This window comes from Mustela putorius, unplaced genomic scaffold, assembly GCF_011764305.1.
Source record: "Mustela putorius furo isolate JIRA1106 unplaced genomic scaffold, ASM1176430v1.1 tig00001533_pilon_pilon_pilon, whole genome shotgun sequence".
NCBI classification, from domain to species: domain Eukaryota; kingdom Metazoa; phylum Chordata; class Mammalia; order Carnivora; family Mustelidae; genus Mustela; species Mustela putorius.
In genome coordinates, this window is record NW_025421785.1 from 155,858 (window position 1) to 183,170 (window position 27,313).

At 40.6% G+C, this 27,313-nt stretch overlaps 1 protein-coding gene and 1 pseudogene across 1 annotated transcript; one reads left to right on the forward strand and one right to left on the reverse strand.

Annotated features, from left to right (window-relative positions):
- Positions 1–1,089, reverse strand: part of LOC123394133 — a 35,051-nt pseudogene extending 33,962 nt beyond the window's left edge.
- Positions 756–27,313, forward strand: LOC123394136 (zinc finger protein 73-like). The gene is given in 6 exon segments (XM_045087810.1): positions 756–1,036; positions 4,964–5,066; positions 26,078–26,733; positions 26,735–26,876; positions 26,878–26,929; positions 26,932–27,313. Coding segments are annotated over 6 exon segments (1,545 nt in total). The 3' UTR covers positions 27,243–27,313.

Consider the following 27,313-nt stretch of genomic DNA (forward strand, 5'->3'; position numbering starts at 1 on the left):
TCACGTCGACTATTCGGCCAGAGCAACTCATTCACATCAGACACCTTGCCTGGTTCTCCTACAACCGCGCCCCTCCTAGGAAGCCCGGCGCACTTAAGAGGCGCGCACGCACACACACACGTGTCACAACGCCAAGCGTGCACGCAGGTCGCAAAAGCGCGCTCACCCCTACCTGCAGCCCCACCCCCTCCCCGTGGGTCCGGCGCATACGTCACGCATGCAAACTCCCCACCGTGGCTGCAGGACGGCTCAGCCAGCTTAGCGCTGCAGCCAGACACCTGCGGGCCTTGGGAACCCGAGAGCCAACGTTCCCACTCCGGATCCTGGTCCCTCACGTAGAGACGCCCCTGCTCGCTTTCCTTCAACTCTGCAGGCTGATCAAACGCCTGGGGCCTCTGACCCACAACCCGGCACCCCGGCCCCCGCCGGACCTCCGTTCCGCACAGGGCCCGTTAGTCACTCGCCCCCATCCCCCGGGACTCACCCATAACTCCCTCACCTAGTGAACCCGGAAGCCAGGGAAGGTTTCTCACGAGGGCTGGAGGCCGGGGAAGAACAAACCAGGAGACGGCGGGGATGCACATACGCAGAGGGAGGGAGCGGTGCCGCGGCGGGCGGCGAGGAGCTGGAGGGCGGTAACGGTGGAGCGGGGAGGAGAAGGCGGGAATGCACATGCGCAGAGGGAGGGAGCGGTGCGGCGGCGGCGAGGAGCTGGAGGCCGGTAACGGTGGAGCGGGGAGAAGGCGGGGATGCACATGCGCAGAGGGAGGGAACGGCGGGGCGGCGGCGAGAAGCGGGAGGCCGGGAAAGGTCTAGCCGGGAGGAGAAGGCGGGGACGCACTTGCCTAGAGGGAGGCAGCGGCGAGGAGCTGGAGGCGGGTGAAGGACCAGCAGGGAGGAGAAGGCGGGGACGCACCTCTGCAGAGGAGGGAGCGGTGCTGCGGCGGCGAAGAGCTGGAGGCCGGGAAAGGTCTAGCGGGGAGAAGGCGGGGACGCACCTGCCTAGAAGGAGGCAGCGGCGAGGAGCTGAAGGCAGGTGATGGACCAGCCGGGAGGAGAAGGCGGGGACGCACCTCTGCAGAGGGAGGGAGCGGCGCGGGGTGGCGAAGAGCAGCCGGAGGCTAGGAACGGAGGAGCGAGGAGGAGAAGGCGGGGACACACTTGCGCAGTGGGAGGGAGCGGCGCTGAGAGGTGGCGGCGGGGAGCTAGAACTCTGCTCCTGGCAGCTAGTGCTGGGAAAGTGCGTCTACCCTTAAGAGGGCTATCTCACCCCTCTAAGTCTTAAAAAGTAACTCATCCTACCGAGCTAGCAGGTGTTTAGTGAAGATTAGAGGCGTTTACCATGTATATCTGGCGCATAAATTATTCAGTACCTCTCTCAAAATTCTCTTCCCCGGTGTACCCCATGCGCTTTTCTTGAGAAACCAGCTGGAGAGTTTCTGCCCAGTCGGCTGAGCTGAGAGACTGCTGTCGGGAGCCAGGCTTTTGTCCTTGTCCTTCAACCAAATTTTAGACGCAAGCCAAGAGAAGGGAAGCTGTGTTTGGATTTCATCTCTGTACCCGCTATCTGTGACCAGCATGGTTATTCTCGGATGAGAAAAGCAGCAAGCTAGCAATTTGATATTAATACTAAAAACCGTTCATGTGTAAAAAACTGTCCATATACCAAACTTGAAGAAAGCACGCTCTCATCTCCTGCAACCTCCCATATACACTTCAGGCAACTTCCCCCAATGTTAACATTTTACAGAGCCATGGTACCGTTATCAAAACTGAGGAAGCAACTCGGGCGCAATTGTATTAACGAAATTACAGAGTTTGTTCAGATTCCGTCAGTTTTTCCACGAATGCCCTTTTACTGATCCAGGATTCTGTCCAGATACCATGATACATTTAATCATCATGTCTGCTCCAACCTGTAAGTTTTTTGGTCTTTCCTGGTCTTTCATGGCATTCACATGATTGAAGAATAGTGGTCAGGTATTGTGAAAAGTGCTTCTGAATTGACGTTTGTCTAATGTTTTCTCCTTATTAGACTGAGGTATATATTTTTAGGAAGAATACCCTTGGAAGGATGTGCCCTACCTGTGTATCAGGTGACACGTGATATCAACGTGATTGGTCTTACTAACCTTTAGTACTTGGTTAAGGTGGTATCAGCGGGGTTTCTGCACTATATATTTAGGATTTTTCCATATCCAGTCTACACTTAAGAGTGGATTGGCTAAGTCCAGTGCACACCCAGGGACAGAGGAAATTCACTTAGCCCCTTTTCGAATTTATGGTCATATTTTAAAACCACCAGGTGTATTAGTAAATTTGAGGAAAAACTCTCTGAGGCTACCCAAGTATCCTGTTTATATTTATAGTTTTGGCCACTAATTTTCACTTTCATTGTTGGGTCTTGCCTGCAACCACTTTTACTGTGGTGTTCTAAAAGGAGATTTTTCTGTTTTACTTATATGTTTATTGGGATTCTTCTGTAAAGAAAAGATTTTCATTTTCCTCATTTATTTCATCATTTGTTTATGTCAGTATGGGCTCATGGATAATCTAATTCATTCCCTGTGGTCATTACTCAACCCCGCCTTTTTCACCCAACCCTTTGATCTGTTTTATGTTTTACAATGTCAACTGCATTTTATAATATGTATCTCCTGAGTTTGGCTTTTTTCACTTAGCAAAATTCATTGAAGACTCATTTGTGTTAAAAAAAAAAAAAAGATTCATTCATGTTCTTGGTCCTTTTCTCAGATCAGCTCCTTTCTCTCCACTCTTTTCATTTCACCCATGCTATTATTATGTTGCTCAAATTGTCCCAGCTTGGGCATTGAGAGCTATCATAGATTAGCTTTTAGGTCCTTTTAACAAATCCTTATCATAGTTTCTAAAGGACTTCCTTACTTTTGACACACAAGGTGCTCCAGGCTCCTTGTATTTTCTGTGTCTAAGCCCTGGAATCAGACATCTTTCCAAGGAGCCCTAGTTCCTTCTATTGGAGAAACCAAGATCTGAGCTCTAGGTATGCTGATTGGTACTGGGTGAAACTTTTTAGATGCTGTATGCCTACATATCTAAGAAATAGATGTATGTGTACCAGTCCATGCTAGTCATCTGCCTCACAGTATCCATATTTCTATATCGATATGTATACATATAAATCTGTATACAGATGTGTTACATACACATGACTACATATTTGAAAATGAATGAGCTAACATTGATATCTTTCCCATCCACCCACCCCTTCCTTATTTTTATACACTGAAATACCTGGTTATCATTATCTACGACATGTGTATTCTTTTTGACCTTGTGTACATGGAAAGTAGTTTCAGAATTGCTAACCCCTGTGAGAATTTACCAGCCAGAGTGTTTATGTACAGTTCTTTTTGTTTTCAGTCTTAATGTATCCAGTCAAAATGTAGTTCTACGGAATTATTTAGGTCAGCTCATTTCCCCCCATTTTTTAAAGCCTCTGCATTTGGCTTGGTCATGATCCCAGTGTCCTGGGATCAAGCCCCACATTGGGCTTTCTGCTCCACGGGGAGCCTGCTTCCTCCTCCCTCTCTCTGCCTGCCTCCCTCTCTGCTTACTTGTGATCTCTGTCAAATAAATAAATAAAATCTTTAAAAGTAAATATAAATAAAAAATTAAAAAAAATATTTTTCCTATGGTAGTGTGAGACATTAATTCATTCCTTTTTTAAAATTACTGAATAGTGGGGCGCCTGGGTGGCTCAGTGGGTTAAGCAGCTGCCTTCAGCTCAGGTCATGATCTCAGGGCCTGGGATCCAGTCCCACATTGGGCTTTCTGCTCAGCAGGGGGCCAGCTTCCCTTCCTCTCTCTCTGCCTGCCTCTCTGCCTGCTGAGATCTCTCTCTGTCAAATAAATAAATAAAATCTTTAAAAATATATAAAAATAAAATAAAATTACTGAATAGTATTCCACTTATAGATGTCCCACAGTTTATTCACCTATTAAAGGATATTTGAGTTTTTACCTGTTCTGGTGATTATTAATAGGTACTAAACGTTTGTGTTGGGCGCCAGGGTGGCTCAGTCAGTTAAGTGTTTACTTTCGGCTCAGGTCATGATCCCAGGGTCCTGGAATGGAGTCCTACGTGGAGCCTGCTCCTCCCTCTAACTTTGCCCGGACTTCTGTTTGCCCAGAGCCCTGTTTGCTCTTGCTCACTCACTCTTTCGCAAATAAGTAAATAAACCTTTAAAAAAGGAAAAAAAACAATTTGGGTTAAGGCTTTTGTGTTGACTTAGTTTTCGATTTACTTAAGTAAATACATAGGAGTAGGATCACTAGGTTGCATGGTAAGTACATGTTTACATTTATAAGAAATTGTAAAACTGTTTTCCAAAATGTTTGTATTATTTTGCATTCACACCAGTAATGAATAAGAGGGGTTTGTTTGTTTGTTTGTTTAGATTATTTGAGAGAGAGAGCCTGTACATCAGCCCGAGTAGTGGGGAGGCAGAGGGAGAAGCAGACTCCCTGTTAACCAGGGAGCCTGACATGGGGTTCGATCCCAGGACTCTCAGATCCATACCTGAGCCAAAGGCAGGTGTTTGACCGATTGAGCCACCCAGGTGTCCCGATGAACGAGAGTTCTTGTTTCTCCAATCCACAGTGGTATTTTGTATTTCTAGTATGTAAGCGAGCCTTTCTACCTAGATTTTACATTTTTGCCTCCTTTGGTCGCTTGGCATTCAGAAAGCAAAGTGTCTGTGAGACTATTTCTTTGAGGCACTGAAAAAAACCGGTGCTGCATACAGAAGCAACAACCCCCCTGCCACTGTCTCCGAATTGCTGAAGAGAGAACGTTTCCGAAATTCTCCAGTCCCAGGCAAGCAGTTAAGGGAATGAAGTCCGGAAGTTTGTGAGCCCACAGCCCGCGGTTATGGGAGTTAGTAGCCTGCGGCTCTTTCTGCGCATGCACAATACCTCGCAGGTGCTTCCCAATGTTCCAGCTTTCTGTGGGAGACGATCTGGGACCTCCAGGCTTCTGCTTGCCGTTCTCGGAGCTCGTGCAGCCGGAGCGGGATGGTGGCGAGGCGAGAAGGATAGGGAGATCTGAGGGGGTCTCTGGGTGGCGCCAAGACGCTATTGTGGGCTAAGGTGCCCGGCTGTAGGGAAGAGGCCCGCGGACCCGGCGGGACCCTTGGCTGTTCTTCCGGAGAGCTGGGTACGAGGAGGCCTCGGTCGGATGGAGGGATCACGAGACGGGAGACTCTTTACTACGGGAAAGGTCGGCTTGGAAGGCAGGGAGGTGGGGATTGGGTGCCCGCGGGAAGTTGCAGACTCTGCGCAGATCTGCCCGCGTGGTCTGTGCGGCAGCGGGGGGCGTGGAGTGGGGTGAGGAGGGAGGCAGGGGGAGGGTGGTGGGGAGTGACCGGTGCACAGGCGCGGTGGGTGCGCTTGGTCATAGAGCGGCGGGAATTGAGCAGATAGATGGCTTTGATTCGTGCGGGGCTGAACTATCAAAGTATCATCTGAGAACGGCAAACCTGCGTGAGACTTCACGTCTGTAATACTGAGGATATTAATAACACCTGTGTGGTGGGGTTGTTCAGAGGATTAAATAACATAGCTCAGTGCCTCGCAGTAACTATTAGCTGCTGTTGTTAATACAATTTTTATTCTTATCACTCGTTGCATTATGCTTTCAACCTCTCACTTAGATAGATAGAGCTCTCTCTGCCATAACATTATAAAACTGAGGTGGAGAGGAATGTTATATACCCTATGTCACAACACTAGCAGATAAACTAGAAGGCAATTTTACTATTTTATTTTTTAAAGATTTTATTTGAGAGAGGAGGAGAAAGGGGGCATGATCAGGGTGAGGGACAGAGGAAGAAGGAGAATCAGACTCCCTGCAGAGCAGGAACACCTCCCCCTGCCCCCGCCCGCAACCAGAGGACTCAATCCCAGGACCCCAAAATCATGATCTGAGCTAAAGGCAGTTCTTAGCCTACTGAGCCAGCCATGCGCTCCACTAGAAGACGTTTTTTAAAAAATTCATTCGTGCATTCATTCAAGATTTTATTTGATAGAGTGATACAGCCAGAGAGCCCAAGCTGAGGGAGGAGCAGAAGGAGAAGGAGGCTCTCCACCCAGTGGGGAGCCAAATGCAGGGGCTGGATTCCAGGCCTCTGTGTATAGGACTTGAGCAGAAGCAGATACTTAACCCTCTGAGCCACCCAGCCGCCCCAGAAGACAATTTTAGGTGTTTCTCCAAATGTCATGGTCTTTGCAGCTTCCCTCTTGGTTATAAAAGCCAGCATGTCATCCTGCAGGGCACTTAGCAGAAATAATTAGGCGTGTGAAGAAATGATCTGAACGATTGAATCATATCTGAACGATTGAATTTTAACCGTGTAGTAGCTCTGTGTATGGGATTTCTAGATGTCTTCAAAGCCTCTAATAGAGACGGTATAATTGTATCCAAGTTAGGTTTGTAACAGTTCTCAGCAGCCTTGATTTAAATTTATGGAAGGTCTGACCTGAGAGTCTATGGAATAACAAATACATTGGCACTGTGAGCCTGGGTGACAATTCCAGCTAAAATGAATTTGCCCCTCAGGTGTCTTTCTCATCTACGTTAGAAAAGCACATCTTGTGAAGTAAGAAGGAGGAGTCTCTAAGTATATGTTAGTTGGAGAGAACCCTACAACTATTTGAGGTTCTTTCTTTTTTCTTTTCTTTCTCTTTATTCTTTCTTTCTCTTTTCTTTTTTTTTTTCTTTCTTTTTTTTTTTTTTTTTTTAAGTAGGCTCACTGCAGGGCTGAGCTCATGACCCTGAGATCAAGACCTGAGCTGAGATGGAGTCATTTGCTTAACTGACCAAACCACCCAGGCACCTCTTGAGTGAGTTTTCAGCAGAGTATAGTTCCCAGAGAGGAGCAGATCCTAGGTTTTCACAGGCGTGTTCAGAACAAGTGAGATTTGAGAATATTGCCCTATTCAGAAGCTCCCAGGCTGCCTAATGGAGAGAAGCCTGGACCAGGGCAGCTGGGATGGAAGGAGTGAAGGATGGTTAGATGACCTGGGAAATAGAACAGTGCTGGAGGCATTCCAGAGATTTGTGGGAAAGGGCCTTAAAACTAGATGTGAGTCAGTTTTGTCTCACCAATCCCAGTTCAACCCCTACTCTTTGTTTTGTGCTCCCTCTTCCCAGATTCTGAGCTCTGCTCACACAATGAATCTGGCATTTAAAGATGTGCTGTTGAGTTCTTTACAAGACAGCAGTACAAGGAGAGTTACCTATTTTTCTTCTTGAAGGTTGAGAAGAAATTGGTGCTGAGAATGTAAGTGAATTTCCCTGTCTTTGTGTTGGGGCAGAACCCAGAGGAAACGTTGAGTTTTCCTACCCCAGTCCTGTACTGACCACATCACCACCGGTTTAAAAAAAGATAGCCATTTGAGAAACTGCAATGCTTTAGAAAAACAAAAGGTACACTCACTTGAAAGTGCCTCCATCCTTTTTTTCTTAGCTTTGGTTACCTTCTCTAACTTGAGTAAACAAGGAAATACAGATGTAACAACTTTTGTTGTACAACCTTTGCTGAAGGTTTCGTGTTCCTTCATTTAGCGTATTATAATTTGCTTAACCACTTTTTCTCATTTTTAAAATTTCTTTGAAACAGAACAGAGGGGTACAGACATTGTTTAAAAATGTCCTAGACAATAGTTCTATTCAAGCTCAAGCTTGAATATGAGCTTGAATAGAACTCAAACTCTTCATGGCCAAATCACAGTCATATGTAGTCGTGTGGGTGATTTATCATATGTCCTTTCCTGCCCCTTCGGCGAGGTGAAAAGGATATTCTCCCACAGAGGGGTATTTCACCCAGGTGATGTTTGCAACTTTTTAAGCAGGCCGGTCCGGGAACTGCAAGGCAGTCTGTACCTTTAATGACTTCATTCCTCTTTCTCTATCCCAGCTCTGCCTTCAGAGATTTCTGCATTTTTCCAAGGGAAACCACCAAAATATGAAGAAGTCCTGTGTGAGTTATTGAAGTCATTTTCTGCTTTGTTTTATAATGGAACTTATGAGGATAATGACTCGTGTTTAAAGTAGAAAAGTAGAAATAGATAAAATGAACTGGGGGAACCAGCCTGACACAGTGGTTCTCAGACTTCAGTGTGCATGAGATCAAAACTGGGAAGTGTTTTAAACCATAGAATGGGGCCCGAGAATTTTCGTTTTGAACAAGGTTGCAGGTATCTTGAGGTCTGTAGACCAGTAGCATCGGATCAGCAGATCAATAGGGCAAAGATGGCGTGAGCGCACACACACACATCATATAAAGTTAGATAGTTATCAAACTTGCAAATATTTCGGACTTTTAACCATGACTCCCCACACACTCCCTCCCCACGCCCCACCCCCACCCCCAAAAAACATGCATAGAGCATCCCTATTCCTTCTGGAGCCTAAAAACTTTCTGGCATCAAGAGCTGAATAAAAAACTTCTGTTTCTCTTTATATAAATGATGAACAACCTTCTTGTGGCAAACCACAAACTAAATGCCTATAATTATTCTTCAGTGGGAGCAAAAGACAGATTACCAAGCAGAACCCAGTTAATGAGAGTTTTGGGGAGAAGATATTACTAAAGCCCATGTAGAGAGCTTTCCCTTGGTCTTGGTTTGTTTTTGTTTTCCCTTTACAAAGCCTCGAATTTTTATAGAATAAATTGACTGCACGTCCTTAAAATAACTCCAAAATTGTCAGACCCTGGCAACCACTAATCTACATTCTGTCAGTATGGACTTGGATCTTCTGGATCTTTTGTAGGAGTATAGTCATACAAAATGTATATTTTATTTGTGTGTTTCCTTCACCTAGTGTAATGTTTTTAAACTTCATCATATTGGAGCACGTTACAGACTTCATTGTTTTTCTTTTCTAGCTTTATTAAGGTATATTTGACAGAACTATAAGGTATGTAGTGAACATTGTGATGATTTTGATATTCATATACATTGTGAGAGGATTCCTCCCATCTAATCTAACACATCCATCACCTCACATATTTCTTTCTTTCTTTGTTTTTTGGGTTTTGGTTTTCTTTTATTTTTGGTGAGAGTATTTAAGCTCTGCAGTCAACAGATTTTAATTGTGATATCAGCTGTAGTCACCGTGTTATACATGAGATCCTCAGACCTTCGTTTTATAGCTAAGTGTACCTTTTTACCGAGCCTTCATTTCTTTTTATCATTGAAGAATATTCCACTGTGTAGATGGATCCGAGTTCTGTTCATCCACTTACTGGTTAAGGGACATCTGGCTTGTTTCTGCTTTACTGCTGTTGTGAATAATGAGCTCTGAACATTCATGTGCAAATTTTGGTACAATACATGTCTTTGGTTCTTCTGGGTATTTACTGAGAAGTGAAAATGCTGGATCATGCATTAGTTGTAGTTTTAAATTACCGCAGGACCGCCTGTTTTTCACCATGTGCACAATTTTATATTTCCACCAGCAATGCATGAGAGTTCGTTTCCTCTCTTTATTTACAGCACTTGTTGTCTTATTATAGCCATCATAGTGGATATGAAGTAGCATGTCATTGTGGTTTTGATTTGCTTTTCCTTAATGTCTAATGAGTACCTTTTCGTGAGCTTGTTGGATATTTGTATATCTGCTTCGCAGGCATGTCCATTCAAATCCTTGGCCTTTTTTTTAATTGGATTTATTGAAGAGTATCACAAGCAGGCAGACAGGCAGGCAGAGAGAGGGAGAGGGAGAGAAGCAGAAGCATGCGGGACTCAATCCCAGGACTCAATTGGGGAATAGATTTTTATCACATATGTGATTTTCAAATATTTCTTCCTGTTCTGTGAGTTGTCTCTTCATTCTCTTGAAAGTATATCCTTTGATTCACAAAAGGTTTTAATTTGGTAAAGTCTTTTTTATCTCTTTTCCTTTGTTGTGTTTGCCTTTGAGGTCATATCTAACAATCTGTTGTCATTCTAAGATCATGAAGATTCACTCCTGTATTTTCCTAAGAGTGTTATTGTTTCTAGCTCTCACATTTAGGTCTTTGATCTATTTTGAGTTAATTTTTGTATATGATATGAGGAAGGGGTCCATTTTCATTCATTTGCATGTGGATATTCAGTTCCAATACCATTTGTTGAAGAGACTCTTTTTTTCTCCCATTGAATGCTTAATGCTCACCCTTGTTGAGTATCAGTTGACCATAGGTGTATGGGTTTGTTTCTGGACTCCCACTTCTGTTCATTTGTGGATATGATAATATCCTTATGTGGATATTATCATGCTGGTTCCTTGTGTTTGATACTGTAGCTTTATAGAAGGTTGAAATCAGGAATGTAAGTTCTTCAGTTTGTTCTACTGAACAAATTTTCTTGACAAACTTGTCAGTATTGTTTTGGCTGCCTTTTTTTTTTTTTAAGATTTATTTATTTATTTGAGAAAGAGCGAGAGAGAGCACACACAAGCAGGAGGGGCAGGGAAAAGAAGAATTTCTAGCAGATCTCTTGCTGACCCCGACATGGGGCTCGATCTGACGACCCCAAAATTGCGACCTGAGCTGAAATCGAGTGCTGGATGCTTAACCAACTGAGCCACGCAGGTGGCCCTGTGTTTAGAATTTAATATTGTGTTTAAGATCTATCCAAATTGGTTACTTCATTCCTTTTAATATTCTGTTATGACAGCTTATATTTAGTTGTCTGTTTCTTGTGTCATTTCTGTTTATCATTATTATGAATTATTGTGCAGTGACCATCTTTTACATTTTCTGTCCCTGTAGAAGAGCAAGCATTTCAAGTATTCTGTAGTGTACACACATGATACATATTGTTGGGTCAGAGAGACTAAGCATTTCCAGTGTCAATTTATGCTGCCAAATTGGTCTAAGTGACCATACGACTCCCACCAGTTGTTAGGTGACAGGACAGCTTTCTTTGTCTCCTTGTTCACAGTTGATACCGTTATTTCAAAATTATGGCCAGTCTGATGAATGATGAAAACCTTATTGCTTTGATTTGTATTTCTATGATTTTGGATAAGATTGGGCCTTTCACTTTTCTTCTGTGAAATGTTGATTTACATGTTTTGTATAGTTTTACATACTTTTCCGTTAATTTTGTTCTGTATTTCTTACTGATTGATAAATATCCTTTATGAGTGTTGTATAGTAATCTTTGTTCTATTCATTGTAAAATATGTTCTCCAGAGTTTGTCTTATTTTTTTCACTTTGTGGTATCATCGGTAATATGAAAGTTTTACATGTTGATGTGGTCAGATTTGTGAATCTTTTTTCCACAGTTTTGTTTTGTTTTTTGGTGGTTTTTTTGGTTTTGTTTTGTTTTGTTTGTTTTAGTTCTCTTATCCTTCAGTGTATTCCCATTGTGGCACATAGTCACATTCCTGTGTCTTAAACTTAGCAGGTATTTCCTCTCTGAGGTATACCATCAAATTGAGACACAATTTGATTGATTTCTTTCATTTGCTCTTTGTTTTTAGGGTTTTGTTTTCATTTTGATTATTGTTTTGTTGTATAAGTATTAAAAATATTTAAATTTTTCTAAAGATGGATTGTGAATATAAATTTAGCAAAGCATCTTCAGAGATCAGTCTGGCTTCTCTCTGTCCCCTTATCCTACTCCTGCCCTTACCCAATGTGGGTAGCCATTTCTTTAAGTTTTTATTTTTTATTTTACTCATTTATTCTTTTTAAATATTTTCATTTCTTTATTTGATAGACAGAGATCACAAGTAGGCAGAGAGTCAGACAGAGGGGGGTGGGGGATGCAGGCCCCCTGCTGAGTAGAGAGCCTGATGCTGGGCTCCACCTCATTACCCAGAGATCATGACCTGAGCTGAAGGCAGAGGCTCAACCCACTGAACCACCTGGCACCCCTAAGTTTTTATTTTAATTCCAGTGAAATCAACATACAATTTCATATTAATTTTAGATATGCAATATAGTGATTCTCATTTTGTTATTTTTAATATAAGAAGGCCCATATGTAGATCTTTGTCATATTGTACTTGATTTTAACTTAAACTTTGTGGGTTTTCTTTTTTTAAAGAGTCTATTTATCTGACAGACAGTGAGAGAGGGAACACAAGTCCGGAGAGTGCAGGAGGGAGAAGCAGGTTTCCTGCAGAGCGGGGAGGGATGCTGGTATGATCCCAGGACCACGACCCAAGCTGAAGGCAGACACTTAATGACTGAGCCATCTAGGCACCCAGTTCTTTTTCGTTGTTTTTTGTGGGTTTTTTTTTTTTTTTTTTTTGCTGTCTTTGTTTTTTAAGATTTTACTTATTCATTTGAGACAGAGAATACAGAGAGAGAGCCTGAGCCGTTGGGGAGGCACAGGTAGAGGGAGAAGCAGGTGTGCTGGCAGCCAGATGCTGACTCTGGCTGGATCCCAGGACCTGAAGGCAGACGCTTAAGCATTTGAGGCACTAAGGTGCCCCTAACTTAAACTTTGCTTTGTCACTTAATAATGTACTATGGAATTCACTCCGTAGTGCCACAAAGAGATATTCCTCAGTTCCTTTTCCAGTTGCTTAGCACTTCATGGTGTGAGTATAACATAACACATTCAACGAGTCCATTAGTAATCAATATCGGGGGTGTTTTTAGTCTTTTGCAAATATAAATAGTGATATAAGCTCTTCTTTGATCAGTGTGCCCTTGTGGTTGGTCCCCAGAAGTGGGATTTCTGGGTTAAATGGTAAATTCATGTATAATTTAGCTAACTATTGCCATATTTCACTTAATGGTGGTTAATCTTTTTTGTATTTTGAACAGGATATGAGGATGCTTTTATGCATATAACAAATTAAGTATGTGTGGTTATTCTTTTGGATTTCTGCCAGTCCAATAGGAGGGAAATAGTTCAGTATACTTTTTATTATATTTTTCTTTTTAAAGGGTAAGCTTGATCTTCTAAGTTTAGTACCATTTGCATTTCTCTTCCTGTGAGTTTTCTCTTCACAGTTCTTGCCCATATTTAGAGGGTTATTGTTTTTTTTTTTCTTTTTAGAAATTCTTTATATAGGGACCCTAACCCTTTCTTTGTCATGTAAGTTGCAGACACTTAATTCTGGGTTGTCATTTTTCTTTTGATTTTGGTTTTTCTTTTATTTTGTAGAGGACTCAATTGGTTGGTTGTTTATAATTTTATGTGGTCAGGTCTGTCAGTATTTTATTTTATTGCATCTGGATTTTTACAAGTCTGATGCTCTAGTGACTGAACTATGTGAGCTCTGCATCTGAATTTTTAGTCATGGTTAGGAAAGTTTTATTCTTTCTTAAGTTATGGGGGAACTCACCCATGTTTTCTTCTAGTACTTACATAGCTCTTACATTTTTATTATTATTATTATTTTTTACATTTAAGCTTGACCAGTCCATTTGCAGTTGTCCTGATGTACAGACGAGAATGAGTTAGGAGTAGGTTAGCTAAGTTTCTTAGGCATTAATGCTGCAATCAAGGTGTTGCTTGGGACTCCTTATCTAAGGCTTGGTTGGGTTCCCATCTGTACATATGTGGCAGAATTTCTTTCTGGACAGCCGTAGGATTCACAGTAGCTTGTTTCTTCTTTGAGGTCAGAAGAAGGGTCTCTGGTATTTTACGTTCTTTAAAAGACTCACATGAGGGATGCCTGGGTGGCTCAGTTGGTTAAGGGTCTGCCTTCGGCTCAGTCCTAATCCTGGGGTCCTGAGATCAAGTCCCATGTCCCATAATCCCGGGGTCCTGAGATCAAGTCCCTTGCACGGCAGGGAGCCTGCTTCTCCCTCTGCCCCTCACATGAGCTTGTGTGCTCATGCGCTCTCACTCTCTCTCTCAAATAAATAAATAAAATATTAAAGATAAATAAATAAAAGACTCACATGATTAGGTCAGGCCCACCCAAGTAAATCTTCCCTTTAGGCCAAAGTATACTGATTAAAGGATCTCATTTATACTTGCAAAATCTGTTTTGCCGTAGAATGTATCACAATCACAGGGACTTAAGTCTCTTCCATTTAAGAGGAGTTTATGTCACGTTGTTGGATCCATTGGAGGTCGTCATCTTAGATTCTGCCTACCATAATTAGTGTGAGTTTATCCATCCTGTTTCCAAGGTAGCTTTGGTTATTCTTGGCCATTCAAGTTTCTATGTAAGTCTGAGAGTAAGCTTAATCAGTTTCCACAAAAAGATTATCTGCTAAGATTTTAATTCTGATTGTCTTCAATTTATAGGCCAATTTGTGGAGAAATAAGATATTTTTGTAATATTATTAAATTGTCCAAGCCATGAATATAGTGTATTCATTTACTTAGATATTCTTTGTTTGTATTCATTTACTTAGATATTCTTTGTTTGTATTCGTTTACTTAGATATACTTTGTTTTTGTTTTTTTGTTTTTTCTCAATAATACCTTATACATTTCTGGAAAATAGTCTTGTTTTTCCTATTAACCAATTTTTAGTGTTTGACATGAACATTGATTAACTGTTTTGATAACCTGGGAATGATATGTCTCTGTTTCTTCATGCTATATTTTTTTTTCGCAGTGGTCATTTCATAAATGGGTGGTATAAAACCTATGAACTGTATAAGACAGTCAATTCAGTCATGGGAAGAAAATATTTGAGTATCTCCCTATATTTATTGTAATCCATAAAAAAAAGAATGAAGAAATCCAGTATGCAGTGAAATGGATATACACATTAATGTACTGTAATTATGTAATGTGATAAATACAGCTACATTGGCATCATTACAGTATATAAGCCTATCAGAGTTATACAATGTTACATGCCAAATATATTCATTTGAAAAAATAAAAGTGACTTAGGAAAAATAACAATAATGGAATTTAGTAAATATATAAATTGACATTGTAAGTTTACTGTTTATAAAAAAGGGTTTCCTAAAATAAAAAAAGAAAGAAAGAAAGAAAAAAGGTTTTCTACATGGAACAGTAACCAAACATTTTGGACACCCCGTCCTACAAGAGTTATGTTCAGAATTATTAAATAGCATTTTCCCTGAAGACAACTGTAGCTCTTATGTGAACATAGTCCCAGCAGTCCTTTCCTGTGTGTTCACTGACTCCTTTAACTACATTTTTAAAAAAAAATTTATTCCTTTCACAGAGAGAGAGAACACACACACACAGGGTGAGAGTGAGAAGCAGACTCCCCACTGAACAGGGTGCCTGATATGGGGCTCGATCCCAGGACCCTGAAATCATGACCGGAGCCAAAGGCAAACATTAATCCAACTGGTGCCCCTTAACTCCATATTTTAGAAGTGTACATGGTTGTGCTTTTGGGCCAGGTTCATGAATGATACTATGTTATCAGTGAAACCCATCCTAATAGCAGGAATAGAAGTTTTCTCCCCTCTGTAATCCCACTCTACTTTGCACCTGTTTTACTGTAGTAGGGTTTTATGCTACATGGTGGTTGGATGCTTCATGCTTGTGTCTGTCAGATTATATGCTCCTTGAGAACAGTGTCATGGTTTTATTGGTTTTCAGATTCTCAAGGTAGGAGAGTTCTTTATGGCATGTAGGCACATGATGGGATACCGGTAACTTATCACACTGGTGAGGAATGTCTGCCATGCTTTCTCCTCCAACCAAGTACAAAGGTAGGCATGCCAGAACACATTTTCTAATTGTGAATAGTGAACTCCGTAACAGTTCTTCGACAGCTTTTCCATGTCTTCCCATTGTGATTACTTACATTTGAACACAAATGTGCTGTTTCAGGGATCCTTATCATTTGCGGATGTGACTGTGGGCTTTACCCAGGAGGAGTGGCAGCACCTGGACCCTGCTCAGAGGACCCTGTAACAGGGAGGTGATGGAGGAGAACTATAGCCACCTTGTCTCAGTGGGTAAGAATTGTTTCCCGTGTAGACTCCTAGTATGCACTTTCATTCTTGGGCCCAGTTCGGCCTCTGGGCTTGTTTCTGTGAAATGAGTGCAACACTCGGTGTTCCTCAATTTGGAGCTGCAGCAATGCCAGCCCCAGTGAGCTGGCTCTGTGATGACCAAGAGAGCAAGCTGTTCTGGAGGCTACTCCAATGAGGAAGGAAGGCACATCCTCTTTGATCTGTAAACCGAGACCAACACATGTGCAGAACACTTGTTCATAATGAATTACCCCTCTAGCCTAAGGGATGACTCTGTTCTGTCTCCCAAGTAAACCTTTTGCAGTGTGGTCTTCCTTCCTTGAAAAGCTCACATCCTTTTAGCCCAAGTAATGGAAAAGGAACCAGCACAAATGCATGCAAAATGATTATAAGAAAAAAGGGGTGAAAAGTATTGGGAAGAAAGGTAGTTGGTGATGGAATTGTCATCTGATCAAAGTGGTCATAAAGTAGGTAAGTTATGTGACCAAATATTAAATCGTGAGTTTCCAAAGGGTGAACTAATTGAATTAATTATCTCTGTGATACAAGTATTTAAGAAAGATATTAATAAGGGAAATGCAAACACATGGCAGGGTGTCAAACTGAGAAAAGAGAACAGAAAATAAAATTACAGTAAAGAAAGCAAATCGGGGGCACCTGGGTGGCTCAGTGGGTTAAAGCCTCTGCCTTCGGGTCAGGTCATGATCTTAGCGTCCTGGGACAGAGCCCCGCATCGGGCTCTCTGCTCAGCAGGGAGCCTGCTTCCTACTCTCTCTCTCTGCCTGCCTCTCTGCCTACTTGTGATCTCTGTCTGTCAAATAAATGAATAAAATCTTTAAAAAAAAAAAGAAAAAAAGAAAGCAAACTGGAAGAATCCCTAGGATGAATACATACTGTCAAAAATCTGTTCAGGGCCCGCCCGGGTAGCTCAGTCAATATGCATCTGCCTTCAGCTCAAGTCATGATACCAGGGTCCTGGGATTGAGGGCTGCATTGGGCTCCCTGCTTGGCGGAAGGCCTGCTTCTCCCTCTCCCACTCCCCCTACTTATGTTCCCTCTCTCACTGTGTGTCTCTCTCTCAAATGAAGAAATAAAATATTTTTTAAAAAAATTTGTTCAGAAAGAAAGGATAGATGTAAGCAAGAAGAAAATGAAATAAAATTAGAAGATTACATTAAAAAGAGAGTTCACATACATACCATACATAGAACTCATTCCCCAAAATAGAAAGGAAAAGAAATAGAACAAATGTTTAAAATATTTTGAGAATACATTTTGTGGGGGAAGAGATTTGTGATTGAATCTGTGTAAAAGAGCCAGTCCTTAGCAACATTAGGATATATTCTGATCAAGGGACTAGATTTCAAAAACAGTCATTTTGACAACCGGCCAATATAAGAGAAAGTCCAAATAGCCTCAGACTTTTCCATAGTAAAATCTGTAGCTCAGAGTCAGCAAGAGCAGTTTCTACAAAATCCTCAAGGTGTCACATTGAGAGTATTACACCCACTTAAGAAGATACTCTTCAACAAAGACAGCAAGTCTTTTCTGAAGGGAAAAGAACTCTAGGATCTTTGTTCCTAGAAGCCTCTGTTAGAGAATGAGTATCAGGTAACCCGGGAGTGACATAAAGAAGCATGGTAAAAAAGGCTGGTAGTAGACTCTGACTTTAACTGAAGAACTAATTTTATTTTATTTTATTTTATTTTATTTTCCAAAGTCTTACTTGTTTGAGAGAGAGAGTGAACATGGTAGGGAGACAGAGAGAGAAACAAGCAGACTCTGTGTTGATCATGGATCCCGATGAGGGACTCTACCCCAACCCCGAGATCATGACCAGAGCTGAATCCAAGAGTCAGACAGTCAGCCAACTGTGCCACCCTGACAACCCCCCACAAAGAACTGATGTTAAAACAGATGTGGGACCTAGGTGACAGATTGTACGAGTTGCAAATCTAGGCAACACAGAAAGGGTATGTATCTATATAGATAAGAGGAGGCTAAAAACAAATGGAGAGGAGAGAAGGTATACAAATATGGTGAGTTCTTTTATAACGTGATGTGTGTTTTCCTAAAAAAGAATCACTGCTCCATATAAAATAGTGTACTGAAAATCACAGGGCTAATGGAAAAATGGGTTTGGGGATAAAATTCCTAAGAGCTTTGTCAGTGACACAGTGAGAAGCAGTGTTGAACTCTGTAGCTATAATTTTGTGTTTACTTCTTTCAGTTCTACTGGTTTTTGCGTTACCAATTTTAAGAATTAGTAAGTTTATAAATACTAGGATCTTTATGTCCTCTTGAGCCTTTGACCCCCTTTATCATGATGTCTCCATTTCTGGTAGAACCCTTTTTTCTGAAGCCTACTTTAATATTACTACTGCCAGCCCACAAATCCTAGCTAAGCCACTTACTGGCTTAGAAGAGTCACTTAATCTCTATGAGCCTTTGTTTCCTCATTGTAAATTTGGATAATAAGACCTTTGTCACAATATTTGTGAGCATCAGAAGAGGCAAGATACACATACACAGGGCCTTCCTAAAAATAGGCATCTGGGAAGTTTATACTCTTTTTTTTTTAAAGGTTTTGTTTATTTTTATTTATTTGACAGAGATCACAAGTAGGCAGAGAGGCAGGCAGAGAGAGGAGGAAGCAGGCTCCCTGCTGAGCAGAGAGCTCAATGCGGGTTTGATCCCAGGACCCTGGGATTGGGTTCAATCCCAGGACCCTGGGATTATGACCTGAGCTGAAAGCAGGGGCTTTAACCCACTGAGCCACCCAGGCACCCCTGGGAAATTTTTACTTTTAACCAGCATTTAACTAATGTTCTTCTAAAAGCTCAGGATATACATCAATGAACAAGAAAGTCAAGGACTCTCCCTTTGCTGGGCTTACATTCAGGAGGAAGGTGTAGAGATAAGGACCACAGAGGAAGAAAGGATGGAAATAAATTAATCCTATAATCTCAAGTCATGCTAAATACTATGAAGGGTTTTTAAAGACCAGAAGATGAGACCATAATGATAGAGTGTATTGGGGATAAGTAGACAGTTTCAGCCAAGTGGCCAGGGGTAGTCTCTTCAAGATTGTATCTGGAAAGGACCTAAATTATATGAAAAATCTTGACAACAAAGATCTGTGAGGAGAGCATTGCTGAGAGAGGCAGGAACGTCCTGGTCAGGAGTACCCTGGACTCATTCAGTCAATCGCAAGATGGCTAGTGTGTTTTCTGTCACGACAAGCACAGTGAGCAATGGCATGAAATAAAGCTGGAGACACCAGCATAAACTTGATCTGGAAGTTCTAGGCCATGCTGCAAAATTTGAATGTCCTTAAAAAAAAATGGGGGGTCCATTGCAGTTTTTTTACTGTGAGAGAGACTATAATATAACCAAAGGGGGAAAAAAAAGTTTTTGGCTCTTTCCCCATGGTTACTGGCACATAGCTCCTAAAACCCTTGGAATCTCTGGCATGAAAAGAGTGTCTTTTGTATACTGAAGTACCTGATGGCTGGGGGCCGCTAGATCACTTCAGGTGTGTTGGGGGGTGGGGTGGCCATCACCAGTGGCCAGTGACTTAATCACTCAAGCCTAGGTAATGAAACCTCTCTAGGAGCCTCTGAACAACAGAGTTCAGGAAGCTTCGAGTGGTGTGCCCCAGAGAGGGTGTGGGAGTTCCACATACCACACACGTCCCCAACCCTTGCCTATATATCTGTTCTCTTTGGCTGCTCCAGATTTGAAACCTTTATAATAAATTGGTCATATAGGGGGCTCCCGGGTGGCTCAGTCATTAAGCGTCTGCCTTTGGGCCAAGTCATGGTCTAGCTCTGCATCGGGCTCTCTCTGCTGGGAGGGAAGCCTGCTTCTCTCTCTCCCAATCCCACTGCTTGTTTCCCTCTCTCACTTTGTCTTGCTCTCAGAAAAATAAATAAAATCTTTAAAAAAAAAAATAAAACCAATTAGCAATATATAAGTAAATAGTTTTGGGGGGTGTTTGAGGTGTTCTAGTGAATTACTAGTCTGAGGTGAGATGGCTAGTCATGGGAACCCACGGTTTATAGTAAGAAGCCCTGGAGGTTAAAAAAAAGAAAAAAACATAACTAGTCCCTTCAGCTTTCTTGTAATGTCTGTGTGGTGTATCTTTTTCCATCTTCTTACTTTTAATCTATTTATATTTAGAGTGGGTTTCCTATGGTTGGTCTTTTTTAACTAATGTGAAAATCTCTCATTTTTTAATGGGAATATTTTCACCACTTAAGTGGATGCCCTGTGGAATACGATATCTTCAGACTGTCACAGAGTGATTTCAAATGACATCATGCTATTTTATAAGAGGCTTGCAGTGTTATAATAATATGCTTCTGTTCCTCCTCCCGTTCTGTGTGATATTTTACTTCAAACCCCACAAGGCAGCAAGCAGCTCTTTCTGCCTACAAGCCTTCCTGGTGCAGGATGTTTTCTGTCACTACGGAAATCTGGATCGACACTTTTCTGCTCATACTTGATTCACTTCACTGTCTTCTGGGTTACATACTGCCTTCTCTGATTTTTAAATCTCTGTTTTTCCGTATTTAATATTCTGTTTTCTCTTGTTGCCATCAAGATTTTCTTTTCATCTTTGGTTTTTAGCTGTTCAACTCTGTTGTTTCCAGACTTACCTTTCTTTCTTTTTAGTGTGTGTGTGGGTGGGTTTCCTGGTTATTTTTCTTGTTGCCTTCTCGGTTTCCTAAATAAGTGCCTAAATAAGTGGTTTGATGTATTTCATTCTTAATTTTTTCCTGGCACTCCAGTTCCTTATATGTGGCTGTATTTGATACTGTTCCCTAGTTCTTGGATCTGTCATGTCAGAATTTCCTCAGTGTCTGTGCTCCATTTTCAGCTTTTGGCTGCCCATCCAAGCCTGTGTCACAAAGGGTTTATTTCTTTACTCCTGTTTCTCTTCCACCAGTCAGCTGGGCTCATGCTGCTTCAATGAGAAATAAAGCCAGTCCCCATTAACAGTGATAGATACAGATTTTATTCAGTAACTGTTGGAATAGGGGGTGAGAAGTTTCAGTAAAACCGAGCTCAACTCCACATACTGCTAAGACAGCTAGGGACTTACAGTCAACAGGCAGAGTGGGGGGGAATCACTGGATAGAAGATTAGTAAGAGAAACACCAACAGTAGGGGGATTCTTGCTGAATGCAGATCAGGCACTAACACATCAGGGACAGGGTTTAAGGAACTTGATCAGATATCAAGGGTGAAGGGACTGTCACTAGACTGACTTCAAAGGGTTCTTATGGAAACTTAGCTCAGCCTGGATAGACCTGGAAGACCTAGTCAAGGCCTAGTTGAGAACAGGGCTCAGAGGACACTAACTGAGGTTTAGTCAACAGGAGAGTTCGTCTCAGAGTATCATTAAATTTGCGTTGGTAATGAAATAAATTATAGCAGCTGTACCTTTAATTGTGTAGTTTCATTGTAAAATTCTAATGGACATACTACAGGAATAGAATATGAAACCCAAAAGAATGCTTGAGAGGAGTGGCAAGTGATAAGTCATGACAAAACACAGAGGTGAATCTGAACAAATGGGTGTGTAAAGCAATTATGATACTAATATGTAGGGCTAAAAAACATACACAAAGCGCTAACTGTATATAAATGAGGTGAGAGGTGATCAAATTGAGTTTGATGGTTCTGTTCTTCAGAAAGGGAGATCTAAGATATTGAATTAGTCTAGATTTTAAGTTAAATATTCATGGTATTATGTGATGGATAGCCCCTTAAAGCTGAGAAACAGATGTGTATAACTTCTAAAGTTGTAAGGGAGAAAAAATGGAAAAGATAAATTATTTCACAAAGGAGGAAGAAAAGTACAATAGAATTGGTAGTAAGATTGTGACAGATATAAAGTACCAAGTAAAATGTGAGAGATGACTTGATATATTTCAGGAATTACCATAAATAGCAACAGACTACATTTACCTGTTAAAGTACAAATTCTCAAATTGGATATTTGAAATAAAATAATACCTTCCTATAGCTAAGATAAAAGGTTTTCACTTATTCTGCTATCTGCATATTTATTTTTTTTGCATCTTTTGACCACCCTACATTCAGTGTTATACCTGTGTGTGTATACAGAAGATACAGGATATCCTGATCCCTTCAGTGTGGGAAGAAGTAATATCACAGTCAGCATTTACAAATCATAAATTTTCCCCACTTCATTTGTTACCTCCTGTGAATCTTCTCTTGTAACTGTGTCCTTGTGTCATTTTACTTTTCTGTCTTCCTTTCTTATTAATGTTAGATCACTATTGTTATATTTTTGTAAACTTTAAAAAAATTCTTTTTATATTCTCAGTTTGCGCTGATACCACCCAGAACACTGGGGCATACTGTTTTCCTTTGTTCTGATTCCTAAATGCAGTTAGACTTTGCCCGCCAAAGCATCTAATTTATCATGTTAATATCTTGAGTTGTCTTTTGCCCAATACATAATATAGCAAATTTATGTTTTTCTCATTTAGTGTCCCTTAATCTTTTTTACCCTTTGAAAAAAAATATTTTATTTATTTTTTTTAGAGCAAGCACACATGAGTTGGGGGAGGACCAGCAGAAGAGGGAAAGAAAGTATCTCAAGCAGATTCTGCTGAGGGTTGCCTGGGTGACTCAGTCATTGGGCGTCTGCCTTCAGCTCAGGTCATGACCCAGTGTCTTGGGATTGAGCCCTGAGTTGGGCTTCCTGCTCAACAGGGAGCCTCCTTCTCCCTCCCCCTCTTCCCCTGCTTGTGTTCCCTCTCTCTTTCTCTGTCAAATAAATACATAAAATCTTTAAAAAACAAACAAACAAACAAAAAAACCTCTGTGCTAAGCATGGAGCCCTACACAGGGCTTGATCTCAGAACCCTGAGATCACAATCTGAGCTGAAATCCAGGAGTCAGACACGTAACCACTCAAGCCACCCAGGTGCCCCAGTTACCCTTAAATATGGCTACGTTTCCTCTGTATGGCACAGAACAGGTGCTAATCCTTCTTTTTAGGATTACCCACAGATGCGCTTTCCTGCCATATAACTCTACATTTCATTCCTAACATACTTGGGGATTTTTGTGAGTTAATACATGAAAAGTACCTGGAACAGTGCTTAGCTGATGGTAATGGTTAGTTTTCCTGTTAACTTTTCTTGTTGTTAATATCATCATTGGTTTTAGGCACATTTTCAAATTTAAGCTCAGCTTTCCACAGCTTTTAAAATGTTCCTTCGTTCCTTTAATTTACATTATCTACTATAGAATCTGATTCCTGGTAGTGTTGTGGATGTTGAATGAAGAAGCTGTTCTCTGGATTATAATTTCTTCAAAGAGAGCAGCATATCTTACTTTGTTATATAATATATAGTGGCTATTCGATCATTACTTAATTCATTAACTGTTGCTCTTGATGAATGAGAGAGCCTTTATATTCATTAAATACTATAAGGAATTAATTTCTAAATGGACCTGTTGGGTTATAAACCTGTAGGTTCTTGTTCAAAATTACAGATTTGTAGAAAACTTGAATTTTATTTTGAAAAAGCACACCATTTGTTAAGGACCATTACTTTCATAATCACTCAGGTGTATTCAGAGGAAATCATATATAAATACTTGCCACACACCATAGATTGTAGTTGGAAAAAGAAAAAAGATTACTGAGTATTTCAAATTTCGGCAGTTAATAGGGTATGTTTATGTTTCAAGGGAGTATTAGCCAACATTTTTTTCACCTTTTTACATTTTTATTTATATATTTATTTTAATTTTTTATTTCTTTTCAGTGTATCAGTATTCATTGTTTTTGCACCGCACCCAGTGCTCCATGCAATCCATGCCCTCTCTAATACCCACCACCAAGTTTCCCCAACCTCCCACCCTGGGCCTCTTCAAAACCCTCAGATTGTTTTTTGTTTTTCTTTTTAATTTATTTTTTATTTTCAGCATACCAGTATTCATTATTTTTGCACCACACAACATAGAATGATATGTATAGAATGCAATTAATTTTTTTAAATTGATGTATAAGTAGGACTTGAAATGGTGGAGATGTTTGTGAAGACTTATTATGAGACAGTGTCATTTTCCTAAAGAGCGAAGTTCTGAGCAAGTCCAAAATGGGAATGTAAGCCAGCTGAGTTGAAAAGACTTGCTTGAACGTGAATGATTTTTGACAAATTAATAGTCTGGCATTTATACAAAGAGGACATTTATTATGGACTAGTGAAGCGATCACTTTAATACCCAATATGTATGTAGTTGAGGACACATTCCCCCTCCAGCCAAGCATTATAACTGCAATACGTTTCCTTTAATGGTGCTTGGAGACAATGTGCTTTGAAGAGGTTTTTAAACAGGGTCATCATTGTTACATTGTATGTACTGAGCAAGAAGGTAATGTGAAGTATAGCTGAGAATTCTTAGGGTGAATAGATAGATCATTGAGTTGGGTCAGGTCTTCCATGTTTATAAATACACATAAAACCAAGAAATGTAGAAATCCAGGTATAAAAGAGAAATTCTTACTAATAATATGTCAGAGTAAGTTTATAGTGGGGAGAAATTAGCATTTGGTGGTAGGATATCTGACCAAATAAGCTTGAATATACCACAACTAAAAACAACGGAAGGATTTGATTGTCTTTCTGTCTTCTTCCTCATCTTTTTAATTTTACTTTTCCTGGTAGACATTTGTATTTTTTTTTTAAGATTTTATTTATTTATTTTTCAGAGGGAGAGCGAGCACAGGCAGACAGAGTGGAAGGCAGAGTCAGAGGGAGAAGCAGACTCCCCGTGGAGCAAGGAGCCCGATGTGGGACTCGATCCCAGGATGCTGGGATCATGACCTGAGCCGAAGGCAGCTGCCCAACCTACTGAGCCACCCAGGCATCCCGACATTTGTATTTTTTATAAGTAACATGAATAGATGGAAAATTAGAAACTACATTACAGGACTCTCTTCCTAGGCACAAAGAAATCAGTGTTTCCAGAAATTTAATGTGGTATTAACAGTATACTAAGTTAATGTATATATAACAAAACAGAAGTAGTTTTAAAGGGGGAAGAATGAAACTGGAAACATGTAAAGTTTAGAGAGAATTTAGGTGCACTAATGTAAGTATGAGAGGAAAATTATGTAAAGTCTGATCCTTCTAAATAATACCAAATTGTTCCTCTATTCCTTTAGGGCAGTCTTGTCTACTAAGTTTCATGGCCTCTCTGGTCTCTGCATTTCCCCTTCCTAGATGAGCCTTTTATTTTTTTTAAAGTCTTTTCTTCACCACGCTTTATATTTATTTGTAACGTACATATTAAGTCTTGAGGGTATGTATTTGTAAATTGCCAAATGTAGATGTGTGTGTTCTAAGTTTTTAATCCCCTTTTCTACCCTTTCAGGTTTTGTTTTTCTAATCCAAACGGATGGGGCAATATGACTGTTTGGATCACTCTTATTTCACAAAACTAAGTCAGTGACGTAGAAGGGCATTTGTTTTAAGTGTAATTTCATCATAATTAAGACACGATTCATGGCTTATGGTTTGTTGGTCTTTGTCATCTTTAGAAGTCTGCAAAGTTGATAGCCAAGCAGAAGAGACTCAAGAAACCCAGGACAGATGTTTCTGGCAAGCTCCATTTATCAACAACAAAACACTGACTGTGCACAGAGGTAATTTATTAGGAAAGATTTTTAATTTCAGCATAGACACAGTTCCTTCCATAAAAATACCATGTAGGTGTGACTCCTGTGGTATGAATTTGAAATGTATTTCAAAATTAATTATTAATAAGATAACCTATTTAAGTAAGAAGGCTATTGGCCTCAATACAATAAGGAACAATTGTTCCTGCAGATTAACCATGAACAAACTCAAATGGGAAAGAAACCTTGTGAATTCATTCAAAATGGAAAACACCTCAGTCATAATGAAGATTTAATCCTGTATCAGAGAACTAAAAATATAGAGCAATGCTTTGTTCAAAGCAATAAGGAATACAAGGAACGTGGGAAAGCTTTCCATGAGACGGCAGTTGTCATCCCATATAACCAAGCTTACATAGGACAGAGTCCTTGTGAACATAATGAATCTGATAAAACATTCTGTAGTAATTCAACCCTCATGGTCAGTAGGATGGCACAAAGAACAGAAAATATGAGTTTAAAGAATATGCTACAACTTTTGAGAAATCATCTCTCTTGGAACAAAGAGTTCATTTAGAGGTGAAAGGTTATGAGTATATTGGAAGAGTGGATAATTTCAATGGGAGATCAGGCTTTCTTGGCACAGGAGAGAGAATATTTGAATATAACAACTTGGGAGAACCCTTTTGGGAGAAGTCAGTTCTTAATATAATTCAGAGAACACACATAGGAGGCAAAGTCTATGAATGTAATGAATGTGGAAAAACATTCTGCAAAGAGTCAAAACTCACCAAACATCAGAAAACACATACAAGAGAGAAACCCTATGAATGTAAGGAATGTGGGAAATGCTTCTCTCGCAAATCTCTCCTCACTATACATCAGCGAGGCTACACAGGAGAGAAACCTTATGAATGTAAGGAGTGTGGGAAATGCTTCTCTAGAAATTCACACCTCATAATTCATCAGAGATCTCACACAGGAGAAAAACCCTATGAATGTAAGGAATGTAGAAGAAGCTTCTACCATAAGTCATATCTCACAGTACACCAGAGAATTCACACAGGGGAGAAGCCATATGAATGTAATCAATGTGGAAAGACCTTTGTAAGTAACTCAGTCCTCACAGTACATCAGAAAACACACAGGTGAGAAACCCTATGAGTGTAATCAGTGTGGGAAATTCTTCTCTAGAAACTCCTACCTCAGAGTACATCTGAGAACTCACACAGGGGAGAAGCCCTATGAATGTAAAGAACGTGGGAAGTTCTCTAGGAATTCATACCTGAACAGTACACCAGAGAACTCACACAGGAGAGAAACCCTATGTGTGTAAAAACGTGGGAAGACCTTTTGCCATAAGTCAGACATTACAATACATAAATGAACACACAGAGGAGAGAAATCATACCACTGTACTCAGTGTGGGAAAGCCTTCACTTGCAGCTCAGTCCTCAGATCACATCAGAGAACTCACACAGGTGAGAAGCCCGATGTATGTAATCAGTGTGGGAAGTCATTTTCTGAGAAATCAGTTCTCACAGTACATCAGAGAATACACACAGGGGAGAAACCTTGTAAGTGTAGTGTAATCATTGTGGGAAAACCTTCAGTTGCAACTCAGGCCTCAAAGTACATCAGAGAAGACACATAAGAGAGAAACCCTGTGAATGTATCGAGAGTGAGAAAACCTCCAAGAAATCAGTTATCACAGTACTTGCAAGG